Source organism: Helianthus annuus, chromosome 3 (genome assembly GCF_002127325.2).
Source record: "Helianthus annuus cultivar XRQ/B chromosome 3, HanXRQr2.0-SUNRISE, whole genome shotgun sequence".
NCBI classification, from domain to species: domain Eukaryota; kingdom Viridiplantae; phylum Streptophyta; class Magnoliopsida; order Asterales; family Asteraceae; genus Helianthus; species Helianthus annuus.
The window spans coordinates 9,876,877-9,894,540 of record NC_035435.2 but is presented as its reverse complement, the minus strand read 5'-3'; the positions used below and the strand labels follow the sequence as shown (position 1 = coordinate 9,894,540).

Below are 17,664 nucleotides of genomic sequence, written 5' to 3'. Positions count from 1 at the left end.
TTGCGGCAGCAATTCGAGACCCGTGTGTGTTTGTTGTATTGTTTCTGCTATAACTTGACGTACACAGCGAGTTTTTACGTCGTTTCAAAGACAGAATTCAAGTCCCAGACTCCTCTATTTATACATGAAATTTGACACCGTCGCGTAGCGCGAGGGGTACCCCCCATGGGCGTCGCGCTACGCGAGTGGTAACCTATGTTCATAGGGTAGCTACGTGTGTAACTAGGCTTGATGTGTTGACAGTTTCATAAAATTCGATTTTGATAGAGAGTTATGAAGATAATCGTTGGCTAGGGTTTATCCCCCCCTGAGTTTTAGGGGCCCTGATCCTGATTCTGATTGTTCTGGAAATTTTAGGGTTAGTGCAGAATTACTTGGGTTTCTCAATTAGGGTTTTCTTAATAGCTAATTACCATCCTAATTATGGATTTTAGTGACAGTTGTTACACCCTCCGTTATTCTAGGAGGTCCAGGTCGATCCTCCTTTCTTCTTCGTTGTTGATCAGGTTCATGGAGAGCATTCTTGGAGATGGAAGCCCGATTTCTGCTGGGATCACAGCCTCGGACCCATAGACCAAGCTAAACGGTGTTTCTCCGTTGCTTGTTTTGTGCATTGTTCTATGGGCCCATAATATGCTGGGTAGCTCATCGACCCACCCTCGTCTTTTTCACCGAGCCTTGCCTTTATGCCATCGACGATGCTCTTGTTGACTGCTTCGACTTGACCGTTCCCTTGCGGGTGAGCAACCGAAGAGAAGGTATGTTCGATGTTCAGTTCTTTGAACCATCGTTCGAGATCATCTGCTGCAAAGTTTGTTCCGTTGTCGGTGATGATTCTGAGGGGTAAGCCGAACCGGCATATGATTTGCTCCCATATGAATCGTTTGACGACTGCCGATGTGGTTGATGCGAGGGCCTTTGCTTCTACCCACTTGGTGAAGTAATCGACCGCGACTATGATGAACTTAACTGCCCCTAGAGCTTCTGGGAAGGGGCCCACCATGTCTATGCCCCATTGCTGAAAAGGCCATGCGGTTGTTACTGGTACCAGTTCGTTTTTGGGGCGCATGGTTTTTGGTGCGTGCCTCTGGCAGCCACTGCATTTTCTCAACTCTTTCACGGCATCGAGGTGCATCCCGGGCCAGTAGTATCCGGCATTCATTACTTTTGCCACTACCATTCGCGGCCCGGCATGGATACCACAAATGCCTTCATGTACTTCCCGGATCAGATAATTTGCGTCGTCGGCATCAACACATCTTAGCAGCGGGCCGAGATATGACTTTCGATACAGTATCCCGTCTGCCATCTGATAATGTTCTGATTTGTATTGGATTTTTCGCGCCTCAGCTTTGTTCTCTGGAAGTATCCCGGACTGTAAGTACATGATTATGGGTGTCATCCAGGACGTGGTTCCTGTTTGGATGACGCTGACTTCTCTGAGTGGAACAGATGGGTTGCTCAAAACTTCTATGCGCACATCCTTTGCTAGGTGTTGGAAACTTGTCGACGCAAGTTTGCTTAAAGCATCTGCCGACTTGTTTTCGCTGCGGTTTATGTGATGCACCTTGTAGGAATAAAAAGTTTGTAACAACGTCTTCGCTTGGTTGAGATAGAGTGCCATTATGTCGCCCTTGGCTTCATACTGGCCGTTGATTTGGCCTGCTACTAACATGGAGTCTACATGTGCTTCGATGTGTCGGACCCCCATTTTGATTGCCAAACGCAAGCCGGCCAGAAAGGCTTCGTACTCTGCTTCATTGTTTGTGCTCTTGAAGTCTAGGCGTATGGCGTATGTGAACTCGTGTTTGTCAGGGCTTACTAGCCTTAGCCCTGCGCCTGCTCCATCTTCGTTGGATGCACCATCTGTGTATAGTAGCCATGGCTCTTCTGTTTGTTTTTTCTCAGCTTTCTCCATCGCCTTGCACTCTCTGTCTTTGTCGTCTGGGACTTCTGTCATAAAATCTGCCAAGACTTGGCCCTTGATCGATGGGCGTGGTCTGAAAACCACATTGTGTCCCCCTAGCTCTATTGCCCATTTGGCCAATCTTCCTGATATTTCTGGCCTTGCTAGGATATTTCCGATATTGTAGTTTGTTAGCATGTGGATGACGTGATTAACGAAATATCTGCGCAGCCTTCTTGACGCGTGGATCAGTGCAAGGAAAAGTTTCTCCATGATTGCGTATCTGGTTTCAGGGTCGGTCAAGGTTCGAGACACGTAATATACAGGCGTTTGGACACCTTGACGATCAACAAGCAGTACGGCTCCGACTGCCTTGTCGGAAGCTGAGAGGTACAGGACCAAAGGTTCTCCTTTGTTTGGTGCGGTTAGAGTTGGCAGCTTGATGAGACAGTCTTTCATCTCGCGGAACGCATTTTCTGCTTCCGGAGTCCATTGGAACTGATTTTTCTTCATGCAGTTGTTCAAGGTCTTGATGAACGGGAAGGATTTTGCAGCGTGGTTAGCTAGGAACCGATTGAGTGCTTCCAATCGTCCTGCAAGCTTTTGCATGTCTTTGACGTTTGCTGGTGAAGGCATCCTTTCTATGGCCTGGACCTTTTCTGGATTTACATTAAAACCATCCTTAGTGACTATGAAGCCCAAAAAACTTTGCTGGATTCAGTTTGCTGGATTCAGTTTGATGCTTACGCTTCGCAGCGTGTTGAAGGTCTTCTGGATATTTGCCAGCATCGCGCTCTCCTCCTTGCTCATGATTACCAGATCATCCATGTACACTTCTATGTACTTACCGATGGCGTCACTGAATGTTTCGTTCATCAACCTTTGGTACGTTGCACCTGCATTCTTTAAGCCGAACGGCATCTTGGTGTAGCAATACAACCCTGTTGGCGTGCGGAATGCGGTTTTATCCTCATCTTGGACGGCCATTTGGACCTGGTGGTACCCTTTGTAGCAATCCAAGAAACATTTCCACCGGAATGTTGCCAAAGAATCGATTTTCTCATCTATATCTGGTAAAGCGTAGCAGTCACGGGGACATGCTTTGTTCAGATCTTTATAGTCGACACACATTCTCCAACTGCCATTCGGTTTCTTTACCATTACTGGGCTTGCTACCCACGTTTGTTACCGGACTTCTCTGATGATCCCTGCGTTTAGTAATTCCAACACTTGTTCTTTCATGGCATCATGTTTGATATCTCCCAGGTGTCGTTTAGCATGCACTACTGGCTTTGCGTCTTCTGAGACATTTAGCCGGTGTTCCGCTATGTGCCGTGGAACGCCAACCATATCAGCCGGTGTCCAGGCGAACACGTCCATGTTGTCGTGCAGTAATTTCTTTAGCGCCGCGCGCGTTAGATCAGACATTGCGGGCCCCAGAGTGATTGTTTGTTCTGGGTACGCGCTATTTAATACCCATTTCTCTGCTTCTAAGCGCGGTGCGTGTTTGCTTGATTTTGCTGGCCTGATTTCGTCTGTTGCCAGCACTTCTTTGCTTGCATATATCAATGCAACGCCTGTTTCGGTCGGGAAACCTACGGCGGAATGTGGTGCGGAACAGATCATGTTGAAATCTCCTTGTGATTCTCTTCCTAGGAGGATGTCATGCCTCGAGTGTGCCGGCAGTACCATGAATGTGACTTCTTCGATTCTTGAATTTCTCCCATCGGAAAGTAATACTGGGAATGATATCTGTCCTAGGGGAAAGACGGCCTCGTTGCAGAAACCAGTTAATGGGTAGTCGACTGGCTCTAGGCGCGCCTTGTCCTCTTGGTCAAATTGATTGAAGCACTGTTCATATATGATGTCCGCAGTGCTCCTGGGATCAATAAAGATGTAATCTGTCTGGTAGTGACCGATCACCCCTGGAATGACTATTGGCCGTTTTTCTCTTGGACCCCCTGACAACTGGTAAACCACTTGTTTCTCGCGCCATGAATCATCTTGCGCGCGCCTGTTGTAATGTTTTCTTGGTCGTCGTGGACCTCTTTGCACCATGTGAGTTTCTAACTTTCTGAGCTTCTTATTGTCTGGCCCTTCGTCTCTTCTTTGTATCTGGCGGTAATCGCGCTTTCCACCTTTGACTAAGTGGGTGAGCTTTCCGTCTCTTAGAGCTCTTTCGATTTCTTGCTTTAGGCTAAAGCAATCATCGGTTAAATGGCCCGTATCTTTGTGGAATTCACAGAAGAGATTTGGGTCTTGACCCCTTTTGTTGCGCATCTGCAAGGGTGGTTTGAACTGATGGTTCTCTGTGGTTAAAACTTCAGAAGGTGTTTTGGTTAGTGGAGTCCACTGCTTTTCTCTATTTTCGCGCTTCACTTCTTTTCGATGGGCTATCTGATTGATCGTATGGCGTGCATCGTCTCGTGGGGGGCTTCTTTCTCTGTGCCCAGAAGCCCTCCAGGGTTGATTTCTGCTCCTTCTGTTGTTTCGATCGTTATGGTTGTGTGCGCGCTGACGGTGATCGTCACCGGTCAGTTGCCTGTCTGTCTGCGCGATAGTCTTGGCTGCTTCGATGAAGGTTTCCCAGTCTTTGGGTCCTCCATCTCGTCCTTTGATTCTTTTAACCATGTCGTCGCACTTGACCGCTCGCATGAAGTGTGCGCGCATCATTTTTTCTGGTATGTCTCCGATCTCTAAACATTCTTTGTTGTACCTTGTAATGAAATCTTCTACGCTTTCATAGTCTTTTCTCCATATGTTCAAACAATCACCCGGATCTCTGGCTTGCCTTCGCTGCTGAGAGAAGTGTGCTAGGAACTTCTCTCGGAAATCGACCCATGATTTGATTTTGCCAGCCGGTAAGTTGTCAAACCAAATGCGCGCCGCGCCGACGAATGTCTGAGCAAACAGGTGGCACCATGTTGGTAAGTTCCATCCGCCTGTTGCTCCTGCGCCTTTAAACACCTGGAGGTGATCGTCTGGGTCCGTCAACCCGTTGTATTTACCCACGTTGTGTGGTAATTTCGTTTTGTCAATGGCCGCGCACGCGATTTCTCGAATGAATTTTGAATTTTCAGCCATGTCCTCAGGACGATAGCTCAAGGTATAATCATGCTCTGCTTTGGGGTTATACCCTGCGCGCTTGGTTGGTTTGTATGCTTCGTGCTCCGGATGAAGTCTGCTAAACAACTGTGGATTCTTCCTTGTAAGTTGGGTCGTCTTCCTCCTCTTCCCATTCCGTATTCATGTTGCGCGCGCCCAAACGGGTTTGGATCGGCCTTCGTTGTAAATTGGAGTTTTGAACGAAGTTGCTCTCTGTCTCAGCATAAGTATCGCGCGTGTCGTGTACGCTAGGTCTTCTTACATTTTGCACTGGCCCTCTTTCTAGACGTAAGTTCCACGCGTTTGTCTGCTGAGCCGTGTGTGTACTCAGAGACCTTGGTTGTGGAGTTACGAATGCTGATTGGTTAGCCTGTGCTTGGAGCAAGGCTTGTTGTGCGCTGAGCTGCGTATAAACGAGGTTTATGGACGCCATTTGTTCGGCATACCAGGAAGCCAGAGTTTTTCCCTCGGGTAGCCCTAAAAGTGCAGAGTAGTTGAGTTGTGCTTGTTCCGATGGAGCAGAAGGGCCTGCTCCATGGCTTAGAGTCTGCATCGGCGGAGGTGTTTGGTGTAATATCCCTGTTGGAGATTGGAGAGCAGCTCCGTTTGTGGTTTGAGTGATGATTCTTGCTGGTGTTTGGAAGGTGGGTCCAGTTGTGGTTTGGCTAACAGCCCTGGACGCACTTCCAAAGATGGATGGAAACTCGTTGTTCAGCTGACCCTCTTGGATGGTCTCGTTCCTTTGACCCCTTTGGACGTGTGCCGTGTCCGAAACGAGTTCAAAGGAAGAAACTTCTCCGTCAGCTGGGTGTGAATGATTTTGTTCTGACATTTTCACGAGTGTTTTTTAGAAGAGAAAAAGAGGTGAGAGTGGTCTTGCAAAAAAGCGGATGGCGCCAATGTTGAAACAATGGTTAACACAAGGATAACCAAGAGGGTTGTTTCACTTATGGGGTTCAACCTCTTCTCTTACTCGTATCGGTGGCCTGAGATCTGCAAAACAGTAAACACCGTTAGTCTCGTTAAGAGGGAGGAGGGGGTTTTCCCTCTTAACCAGGCTCCGGCGTGAGAATAAATACTGTTCTGAGGGGAATAAAACAGTGTGTGTATAGAGTGAGTAAAGAGAGCCAAGATCCCGAACCTGAATGATGAAGGGTCTTATTTATAGCCGGAGGGTGAAGAAGGAGGAAGCAGCTGTGACAGCTGTAGGCGCGCGCCAGCTGTCCGACCAAGGGGAATATCCTCTTGGTCTGCTCTGTCGCGAAGGGTGTAGTGGTACACGTGGCGTCCTTGCATTCGCCTGTGCTGGGTACCTCGTACTGGTCACGTCAGCCCTGCTCCCTGGATTGTCGCAGGCCTATGTGGCCTTCTGTTAATGGTGACACGTGTTGTCCTTTATGTCGGGCAAAGCATCTTTGATGCCAGCTGTGAACCGCCCAGATGTCTTCTGGAAGCTTCTAGAATGTTCTGGTGACATAGATGCCTTGTGTGACAAAAGTGGTGTGGTCCCTGCCATGTAGGCAGGAAATTGGAACCATACCTCTTCATAGAAAAAACACTAGAAACACAAAACCTACCTCTAACTCTAATAGAACTGATGCAAAAAAAAATTTCAATTATTATGGAAATCCTTACGCAGGGACGTCCCTGATTACTTCATGCGAGAAACCTCGAGAAATACGTCTCAAATAAGGAGGAGGTAAGGATTGCAGATATTATAGAAAATATTAAGTCTTTTGGCTTTTTATGGTTAAAATATAGGTCTAAAATAAAAATAAGTCGATCTCGTGGTTAAAATGGTGTAACTTTGATTTTATGTAAGGCATAGCATTGTTTTGTTGCTTGCCCCTTTCCGGTTTTCGGCCAAATTTGTATTTGTGAATAAGTTTACCTTAAAAAAATAAAAAAGTCTAATATGTTTCAGGTATATCTGAATTTTGACGTGTATTCAATGCCTTATATTTACTTGGTTTCAATGTTGATATCTTTAACACGTCTTAAACATATATAACTCACATTAATAATTTCTAAGTAATTTGGCTGATACAGCCACTTCTAGTACAAATAGAATATGTTCTCACGCATGGTTGTTAATTTATATTTTTGTTTATAGTTTTTTTTAAGTAAATATCCGAATTGGTTAGGCCATGTGTAGTCATAAAGCCCATTTGGGAGCGTTATGCGACACGTGTCGTGCCACGTCACACAAAGGCTTTATGGGTCGTTATATCACTAGAGTCCGTAGTCATAAAGCCCCTACCTCGTCATTACTCAATTAATTAATTTTCAATTTTTTAATTAATTTCTAACTTTTTAAATTAGAAACCAAGTTTTAAAAACCAATTTAGATATTTCTAACTTTTTTAAATTAAAAATCAAAACTTTCTGGGACCAAATGTGTTTAATGTGTTTTAAAAAACAAGTTTTAAAAACCAATTTAGATATTTGAGAAAATGCAGGAACCAAATGTGTCTAACCCAAAAACTTTCAAAATCAAAAACCGCTTCCTGTCTTCTTCTCCGATTTTCCGGCCAACTTTCCGGCTAACTTCCGGCTAGCAAAAAACAAACCAATACCACCTTCAATTATACATACATATGTATGTATATATATGTGTGTGAGTGAGGGGAAAAACCAGAAAATAAAAAAAAACAAATAAAATTCTGACTTCTCCTTCTTTATGCCGCTATGTACATACCGCCCCATCCAAAATCACCCCCATAGCGCCGCTTGTAATGGTGTAGCAGGCGCTATGGGGAGCCATCGTGCACAGTGGCGGACCTAGGATTTTTGGACAATGGGGTCCAAAAAAAAAAAAACACACAAAAAAAGGAAGAAACAGGTATCAAACCCATGACCTTTTGTGTGTAAACAAGGGATTTTACCACTGCACTAGGCTCACTTTCATTGTTATGGGGTCCAACTAAATTATTTTATGGAGTCCATAGACAATTTTATATACCGTTTCTACTATTTTTAAAAAAAGATTGGGGTCCGGGGACCCCGTTCCTCGTAACGTAGGTCCGCCTCTGATCGTGCACAAATCCCCCGTCTTCGCGCCCCACTACGAAAGACCTTACAACGAAACAAAAAATATAACAATCGAACAAGGGAAGAACAAACTTGGTTCGTTTGGTGTTTTATTATCGAGTTTGCACCTTTGAGCCAGTTTCTTTTTTGTTGTGGATTCCATTACTAGAGAGCTACTATCCACATCACTGTTAATAATGAAATGGATAAAAGAATGAAATTAATCATTATCATTTGATTACTTGTTTGGTTATTATGTGAGAATGACATGAATTATAAATTTATTATTATTATCATTATTATTATTATTATTATTATTATTATTATTATTAGTGTTTACTTTTTTCCTTGAGGGAATTAAAAAACCTCTTTTCAAAGAATGAAAATGCTAGAAATGGAAGTAACACTTTCCTTTGAAATAATTCATTCTATTAACGAATGAGAACCAAGCATGTTTTATTTCTTTTCTTTGGAATAATCCATTTAATACCGTCTCTCATACCTACCAGGCATGAATTCAAAACTTCCTATGGTTGGTTTTCCAAGTTTTAGTTTACTTTCAACCAGACCCTTCCGGAAATCCATGATCTTGATTAGGGTTGTAAACGAGTCGAACGAACACGAACAAGGCCGTGTTCGTTCGTTAAGGAATTTAAAATGGTTCGTGAACTGTTCATGAACGCATACCGAACATAAGTTTATGTTCGTGTTCGTTCGTTAAGGAAATTCAGTTGTTCACGAACAGTTCGTGAACACTGGTCTCGAACACAAACAAACGCAAATGAACATTTAACTTGAAAATAAAAAAAATAAAAATATTGTTATCCTTAAACATTGGATATAAGTAGTTAAATACAATTATTAAATGATAAATCGAAATAGAGGAAGTCTACTAGACCACCAAACGATGAATCAAGTTTAACTAATTTAGACATAATTATCCCGAAAAAATGTCCTAGAATATCCAAATTTTAGCTAACTTAGAAAAAATAGGATTTCAAGTTTTCAATATGTTTAGATAAAAGGTTTATTATTTATTATTTTTTTTATATAATCAAACGAACACGAACGAACGTAAACGAACATATTACTGAACGTTCACGAACGTAGTCGAGCGAACGAGACCTGTGTTCGTGTTCGTTCGCTAAGCTAACCGGACGAAATTCTTTGTTCGTGTTCGTTCGTTAAGCTAGTCGAACGAACACAAACGAACTTCCCGCCGAACGGTTCACGAACTGTTCGCTGAACATTCGGTTCGTTTACAGCCCTAATCTTGATCATGGATTGTTGGATGTCTATATCTTGTGCTTCTTAGGCTTGGGTTGTCGTTTAAAGCTCCTCGGGGTTTTATAGTGCCACGTCAGAGGCATCTCAGTGCCATGTCATATAGGGGGCTTTAAAATCCCTCCTTTTAACTTGCATGCAATGGTTTAAAGCCTCTTATTAAACAAAAAAAAATGAAGAGGAAAATATTTGATCGGTTGAAAAAAATGGGTCCTACCTGCACCCCCTTACCCCCCCCCCCCCCCCAATCTTGACGCGCAGAGGATGGAGTGGGGACGCTAACGAGTCTGATGTGGCCAGGAACAGTATACCACACCCCTAGCCTTAAATAAGTTTTAAAACGGCTATGTATGCCCAACAATTATCTCCTCCATCAACAAAATAACACAAAAAACAATCAACCGTTCATCTTTTCACCATACCCATATTTACTATTGCCATACATATAGGACTAAATTATTATTTGAGTCATTGATCATTTTAACTTTAACTAGCTGAACAAAGTTCTAAAATTCTTAACCCATTGAGTCTGTGCGGTTTCCAATTTTATTAATTTGAGTCCAATCCTAACATCTTTAAAAAAAAAATTATTAACTAGAAGGGCGTATTAGTCATTTACACCTAATGTACAAGTCTTTTATGAACAAGTTACTTAAAAACAATTTAACACATTTTGAAACTATTACTACTACTGTTGTTGTTGCTGCTACAACCATTGCAACTGCCACCACCACCACAACTACTACCACCACTGCTACGTCACCACCGTCACCGCCACCGCCACCACCACTACGACTACCTGTTGCTACGACGACAGCTGCTACCGCTCCTGCTAGCACGGCCACGGCCAGGAAGACCACCACCACTACTACTATTAATATACACAAACACCCCCCCCCCCCTCTTTTACTCTTTCTCTCTCTCTCGTCTAAACCACCGCACCACCACCACTACACTATCGGACCACCTCATCTTAACACCACTATCCCTGACCATCGTCCCCCACCAAGCCCAAATCCTTCAAACAATCGACCACCACCTCCCCCAACGAATCATGTAACCGCCCATTGATAATTGTTCCAACGACCTGGTTCATATATAGAAGCGTATGTAACCCCTTTTTTGGTGAGGCCAAGAACCCACATAACAAAACATATTCTAAGACCATGCGTAGTGGTAAGGGTGAATAATGCCTCTATCCTTGGGCGTTTTCCGCCATGTGGCAGTACAGTCAGTAAGGGGCATTATTGGGCGTTTTTCTAAAATGAGTGTAGTGGGGATGTGGGCATTATGTTAAAAGGGTGTAGAAAATTAAATAAAAATAAAAATCCAACAAAAAAAGCTATTGGCCAAGAAAAAGGAAGATTAAACGTGATTGATGGTTGAAATTTGGAGAAAACGTTATTTAAAAAACGCCTAGGGGGAAAAGTGATCAATAAGTCAATAACGCCCAATAATGCCCAGTGGGGTGGGGAGGGGGAGTGATTGGGCGTGTTTGGTGGCAAATTTTGAAAAAATAACGCCCACTACGCATGGTCTAACAGAGGAATACAACTCAATCGCTAGCCCCCTTTCCAATGCATAGATTCTTACACTCAATCGCTAGCCCTCTTTCCATTGAATAACTATAACTTGTTTTTTTAGTTTAGAATTTGATATGTACCACTTGGATTTGAGATGATTAGAATGGGGATTAAGAAGACCAGAAGTAATTTAGAGAGGGATTAAGACTATTTTTTCTTAATCATTCGTATTCCTAATGTTGAAATACCACAACATTTATAGGCTTACAAACCAAATGGAATAAACAAAAAAGAAACTAATATAGAAATTGTAGTAAAGAAGGAAAATGTATGTAGAGACAATTGATACTTGCATGGACTTCGTGGGTTCACCAAACAAGGCACACATCAGAGTTTTGGTTAAAATCATGTTTAATCGCGGGTTAATATTCGTAACACCTTGTTTAGGTTTGTTACATGTGTTTAATTTTTTTTTTTTTTTTTTGAAAGGATGTATAAAATAATACAACATTTTTATGCACTTTCAAAACCCCCACAAATGATCCACACCATCCACTTGCATGTAACTCAAAAATCAAAAAGAAGAACAAGGTGAAATGTATTAATATTTAAGAACAATTTTGATGTGCGCTTTGGGTGGGTTGAAGAAGTGGATGTCAATTGTCAAAGGACCCAAGTGTCTCACTCTACAATCTTCATTTTTGTGTACTCTCACCCTATCGGGTACAACATATGTATTTTCCCGCTCATTACATTATAGTCCAGTGAAAGAATCTTAAGGGTGTGATTGTTCCTGGGTTCAATTCTCATGGGGGGGGGGGGGGGGTTTCCCCAAATGTATTGGGTTTCCTCTAATTGGTGTATAGGCATTATAGCCTAGTGGAGATGGATATGATCGGGTGGTTCTGCCGGTGATACGATGATACTCCAGTGATCCGTCAGTGATCCTAATTTGTCGTTCAAAAAAAAAAAAACATATACACTTTCCCAAAGTGTCATTCACTTAGTCAACCACCAAACTGCAAAACCATACATAGGGCTGTAAACGAACCGAACGTTCAACGAACAGTTCGTGAACCGTTCGGCGGGAAGTTCGTTTATGTTCGTTCATTTAGTAAATGAACGAACATGAACAAAAAATTCCGTTCGATTAGTTAAATGAACGAACATGAACAGAAGTCTCATTCGTTCGATTGTGTTCGTGAACGTTCGGTAAGGTGTTCGTAAACGTGTTCATGAACATTCGTTGATTTGCATTCTTTTATGTTCGTATGTTTGTGCTTTAATTGAAGATCTTTGTACTTACATATATCTTATATCTGCTTTTTATATTATTAAACTTTTATTTATTTTACTACCCTAACAATTAAACTAGGAAACCCTCTTTCACCTTGTTTATGCATTATTTCCCTTTCATTTCTCATTATTTACATCGGCGAATACGATCGACTCCGTTCCACAATAAGGGATTCAAGTTCGAGTGCTACCCTCTGGGCCATCTATCTTTATCCTTCGTCGCGTTCGCCAAATTTATTTGTGTTCGTTTATGTTCGTGAACCGTTCGCGAATACGCTCATTTCCTTAATGAACGAACACGAACACAAAATCTCGTTCGGTAAGTGTTCATGAACCGTTCATGAACACATTTATTTCCTTAACGAACGAACACGAACAAGGCCTTGTTCGTGTTCGTTCGGTTCGTTTACAGCCCTAAGTCCATACATATGTATAGGGATGAGCAAATGATTCTGGGTACCGATACCAAATTTTTCAAACCGGCACGATTTTCAGTACCAATTCGATATCGAAATTTAACGTTTTCAGTACCGGTACTGGTTTTCACTTTCAAATACCGGTACCGCTACCGAACCATACCGTACCGGTGCCCATTTTTTAAACTTAAAGAATGTTTTTAGCAAGTTTTAAACATTAAGGATGAAACCTACAAGTTTGAGGAAGAGAAAAATGTCCGGATAGTCCCTGTGGTTTCGCATTTTTTCACCTATAGTCCCCAACTTTCTAAAATTACCTGAATAGTCCCCAACTTTTCATTTTTTGTTCCCGGATAGTCCCTGGGTCTAACTTCAGTTTGTTTTCTCTGTTAAGTGGGTGTGAAATGACCAATTTACCCTTTCCTTTAAAAGGCCAAACCACAGGGACTATCCGGGCATCTTCTACATTTTTAGAGAAAAACCCCACCACCACACTTCATCTTCAACCTCCACCCACTATCACTCTCCTCCGCCCTCCATCACCACCCACTATCAGTCTTCTTGAAATGTGATTATGGTTATTACTATCAAAATAATCAGGTTTGGAGGAAATGTAGTATTACTATCTGATTATGTGAATTTAAATCTGATTTCGTTTAGATGGAACACTGTTATGATGTTAAGGATATAGTTTTTTTATGAATTAGTGTTAAAAAAAACTAGTTTTTTATGATGTAGCGTGTTGAAGTTAAATATTTATGTACATTTGGTGGTGGAGGGTGGAGGAGGGTGATGGTGGGTGGAGGTTGAAGATGAAGTGTGGTGGTGGGATTTTTCTCAAAAAATGAAGAAGATGCCCGGATAGTCCATGTGGTTTGGCCTTTTAAAGGAAAGGGTAAATTGGTAATTTTACACCCACTTAACAGAGAAAACAAACTGTAGTTAGACCCAGGGACTATCCGGGAACAAAAAATGAAAAGTTGGGGACTATTCAGGTAATTTTAGAAAGTTGGAGACTATAGATGAAAAAATGCGAAACCACAGAGACTATCCAGGCATTTTTCTCTTTGAGGAAAGATAAAGGACGTTTTGTGCATTTTACTCAAATAAATATACGTAACACATTCAAGTTTAGTACAAGGATCAAATATCAAAATAGGCTAATACCTTAAGGACCATTAATGTACACGCTTATGTTACCCCATTCCGCCTATAAATACACATCAGCCGCTACGATCCTCCAATCTTTCTCTCACTTTCTCTGTTTAAAAAACCCTTTTTCTTTCTTCAATTACGATTTTCTGCATTGATTTTGACAGCGAAAATGTCGGGAAAAGGAGCTAAAGGTTTGATCATGGGGAAAAATGCCGCACTCAACAAAGATAAGGACAAGAAGAAACCTACCTCTCGATCTTCTCGCGCCGGTCTTCAGGTATATAATTCGTCTTCAAATTCTCAATCTTATTCATGTGTTTGTTGATCCTATTGAATTTGATGTAGCGAGATCGTTTGGTTGTAGATTTAGGGCTTGATTTATAAGATGTAGTTTTATGTTGCATGCTTGATGTTGATTAGATTGTTTTTCTTTGGATTATAGATGAAATTGATCGTATAGAATAACGAGTATTGTTTGTGGATAAAAGACTTGATTAATACGAAAGAGTGATAATCGAATGGTTAATCGATCAACGAAAAAATTGTGTAGATTAGATTGTTTTTCGTTGGATTATAGGCGGTGTGCGCATATAATGTACATAGTTCTCAATAGCGAGCGTATCGATCGATATAGCGCGCTACTTAGCGTATAGGTCTAGGCTCGCTATTAGGGTTGTAGCGATAATAGCGACAGTTTATTTTTTTATTTTAATATAAATAGAAATTAAATGTAGCTATAAAATAGCTAGATTTTAGGTTTTTTGTTATATATACATGTAAAATAGCATATATACCAGGGTATTTTGATATAACATACATATAAATTTTTTAAAATTTTCTTCTAGTGTACCGCTATTTATAAAATAGCCGTTCGCTATTTATCACTATTCGCTATGTAGCATATAAGTACCTTATCGCTATCAGTCGCTATTCGCCATTAACAACTATGATAATGTATATATGTGTGGGCCATCGGGGGGGGGGGGGGGGGGGTGAAATTGCACTAATTTTAAAGTTATTTTTTCGTGAAAATGATGTTAAAAGCGGCGGACGGTTAAGCATGCTTCATTTGGTGGCTATGATTTATGCGGTTACGTGAATATTGTACGTGTTTTGTGTATGTAACTAGTTTAGTGGATTCCGGACAATCGATGGTTGATCAACGAAGGTGTAGCTTGTGATTAACTGATTTGTTTGCGTATCTTATATTTGTCAAGAATTCAAAGGTTTTTATTAATATGATAAAAAGATTACAAGATTATCCAAACAATTGGATTTAGAAAAAAAAACACCGGACAATATCTAATCAATATGAAAAAGAATGGTCCGTGAATACCCAAGAACCAGAACACAATAGATATGAAGAGAAGCCTTAATAGATCGATTTGTAGAGAGTGATACTTCTTCGATGATGAACAGCTACCCGGAACCACCAATTTACAGCCGGTTCAATCTTTTCTTGAGGACAAACCGTGGCCAAAAAAAGGGAACGATAAGCAACAGCGATAAGCGAGACAATCACGGATCGACAGAATGATTGATTCTTTAACAAGGGAACTAAAATATGCGAAGGCACGTCTACTCCAACCTGCGGGCTTGGGCTTGAGATAGGAGCCATATATGAAAACAAAACAAAGCCCAATAAATAATAAGGATAAAATTGATGAACTAAGATAAAATTTTAACATATGTTGCGTGTTTGATGTCGATTAAGTTGTTATAATTTGGATTATAGACGTAATAGATACACGTTTGGGGAAGAAAGTGCACATTTATTTATTTAACTGCTGTTCACTCTCACTAATCTTTTGTTAGTTTGCTTAAGTACATACAACCCTGTTATATCAATAGAAACTTAGAATTTTCTTTGTGTGTCATAATGAACCTCACGTATATAAGTGTATGACTCGCATGAAAATGTCATCTTTACATTAGATCCAAACTCCAAAGAACATATATGAACATTATAACTAAGAGCCTAAAGTGTTAGAATTGTTGAATACTTTAATTCATTATAGAAAAGATGAGTTATGGTGCCTTAATTTGAAGTTGTTTACTAGTACCAGGGGCGGACCCACATAGAGTGGGTCGACCCGGACCCCAATGTTTTTAAAAAAATTAGCAGATTCGGTATATTAAATTGTATAAGGACCCCGTAAATACAATTAGGTGGACACCATAGAAATAAAAAGAAACCTGGTGTAGTGGTAAATCCCTCTCTTTACGAACAAGAGGTCATGGGTTCAATCCTTGTATAGCTCGTTTTTCCTCTTTTTTTTTAAATCTAGTTCAAACCTCGCTATGACCCGACCCGAATGAGGACCGACCCGAAAATTTTAACGTTTTGTTATGAAAATTTTGAACATCGAAAAAAATGGACCCCATTGAAAAAAAATCCTGGGTCTGCCACTCTTTACTACTTACTAGAAGGAAACATCAGTCATGTTATATTCACCGGGGTAACCCTTTACCCAAAAAAAACATCAGTCATGTTCACTAGCCTTGAAATCACCGTTTTTTGGTTTTTTTCTTTTAATGACGATCATTACCTTAAGTTCCAACATGTTAAACTTAATTTTTGTAAATAAAGGCTAAATTTGAGTTTTAGCCTTTGAGGAAGTTAAAGGTCGCCAGGAGTTTTGGCCCTTTTATTCTTTTCAAAAGTTGAACACCTTTCATCGTTGTCCCATCATAATCATGCAAGAACGGCTGTTCTTGTTGACTAATAAACAGTTGTACTTTTATCTTATTATCATATTATAAAGATGCGATAGTTTCGATAATTCAACCCTTTACTTGTTACGGGCTATGTTTATCTAGCGGGTTATGTATCAAAAGTGCCCAAAAACTGCATGTTTGACTCTTTTGTAACCAAAATTGACCCGTATAAAAATCGTCTGCTTTTCTTCTGTAACCTTTTGAGTTTTGACCCGTAAAGAGATAAACATAGCCTGTATACACATGCAACAACTGTTAGTATTATACTTTCTTGATTCTGACCAAACAAATGACTGCAGTTTCCAGTTGGGCGGATCCACCGACTCCTGAAAGAAAGATCCACATCAAACGGGCGGGTTGGAGCCACAGCAGCCGTTTACTCAGCAGCCATCTTGGAATACTTAACCGCGGAAGTCCTTGAGTTAGCCGGGAACGCAAGCAAAGATCTCAAAGTAAAGCGTATAACTCCAAGACATTTGCAACTTGCAATCCGTGGTGATGAAGAACTCGACACTTTGATCAAAGGAACTATAGCTGGTGGCGGTGTCATTCCTCACATCCATAAGTCACTCATCAACAAATCGTCTAAAGAGTAGTTTTCAACTTTTCATGCTTTGGTTGTCGTTAAGACCGTTAGTTTTAGTTGGTAGTTAGTCTTGATTGGACTTTTTTAAGCTTGGCCGTGATTGATCTGGTTCGAACCATGCGTAGATGTCTTGATCCAAGGGTTGGCTATTTAATGTTCTTGTTGGAAATGTTGATTCTTTGAAGATTCCCAAACAGGGCCACTATCAGACTAGACGCAGATTTAGTTGGTTAGGGTGGTTGAAAAACCGTTGAAACCTACTAAATCAGTTTTGCCTGATGCAAATGGTCCTGTTCACAGATCTTTTTGATGGTTTAACAGTTCAATCCGGTTTAAAACATGCAATCGGCCTTGTAAACCAAGGGCGTAGCATAGTGGGGGCGGGAGGGGTGGCCGACCCCCCAAACTTTTCACTCAGTAGTGGAGGGTATGTAGTTTTTGCATAAATTTTTTTGGGTATATACGTTTTCGACCCCCAATTTTATAGAAATTTTTGGGTATATACGTTTTTGACCCCTTGGTCAGAAATCTCAAGCTTTGCCATTGTTGTAAACTGAACCGGTCTTTCAACAATTACTATTTTTACTATGTGTTATCTAAACCAAAATCATCTTTGTATTTACTTTTTATAACATGTTATAAAGA

At 41.1% G+C, this 17,664-nt stretch overlaps 2 protein-coding genes across 2 annotated transcripts; one reads left to right on the top strand and one right to left on the bottom strand.

Moving 5' to 3' along the window:
• Window positions 1-553: 553 nt before the first annotated feature.
• Window positions 554-2,179, bottom strand: LOC110931192. Its single transcript, XM_022174596.1, has one exon. The coding sequence runs from the start codon at window positions 2,177-2,179 to the stop codon at window positions 554-556; it is 1,626 nt and encodes a 541-aa protein (XP_022030288.1).
• An 11,621-nt stretch (window positions 2,180-13,800) lies between these two features.
• On the top strand, window positions 13,801-17,188 carry LOC110928619 (probable histone H2A variant 3). The gene is made up of 2 exons (XM_022171648.2): window positions 13,801-13,992; window positions 16,733-17,188. The coding sequence occupies exons 1-2, from the start codon at window positions 13,885-13,887 to the stop codon at window positions 17,027-17,029; spliced, it is 405 nt and encodes a 134-aa protein (XP_022027340.1). The 5' UTR covers window positions 13,801-13,884; the 3' UTR covers window positions 17,030-17,188.
• Window positions 17,189-17,664: the final 476 nt, after the last annotated feature.

Bases quoted from the DNA above. Each gene is read 5' to 3' on its own strand.
- LOC110928619 (XM_022171648.2), top strand. From the start codon at position 13,885: ATGTCGGGAAAAGGAGCTAAAGGTTTGATCATGGGGAAAAATGCCGCA. The intron at 13,993-16,732 runs GTATATAATTCG...AAATGACTGCAG, and splicing joins CTTCTCGCGCCGGTCTTCAG to TTTCCAGTTGGGCGGATCCA.
- LOC110931192 (XM_022174596.1), bottom strand. From the start codon at position 2,179: ATGGAGAAACTTTTCCTTGCACTGATCCACGCGTCAAGAAGGCTGCGC.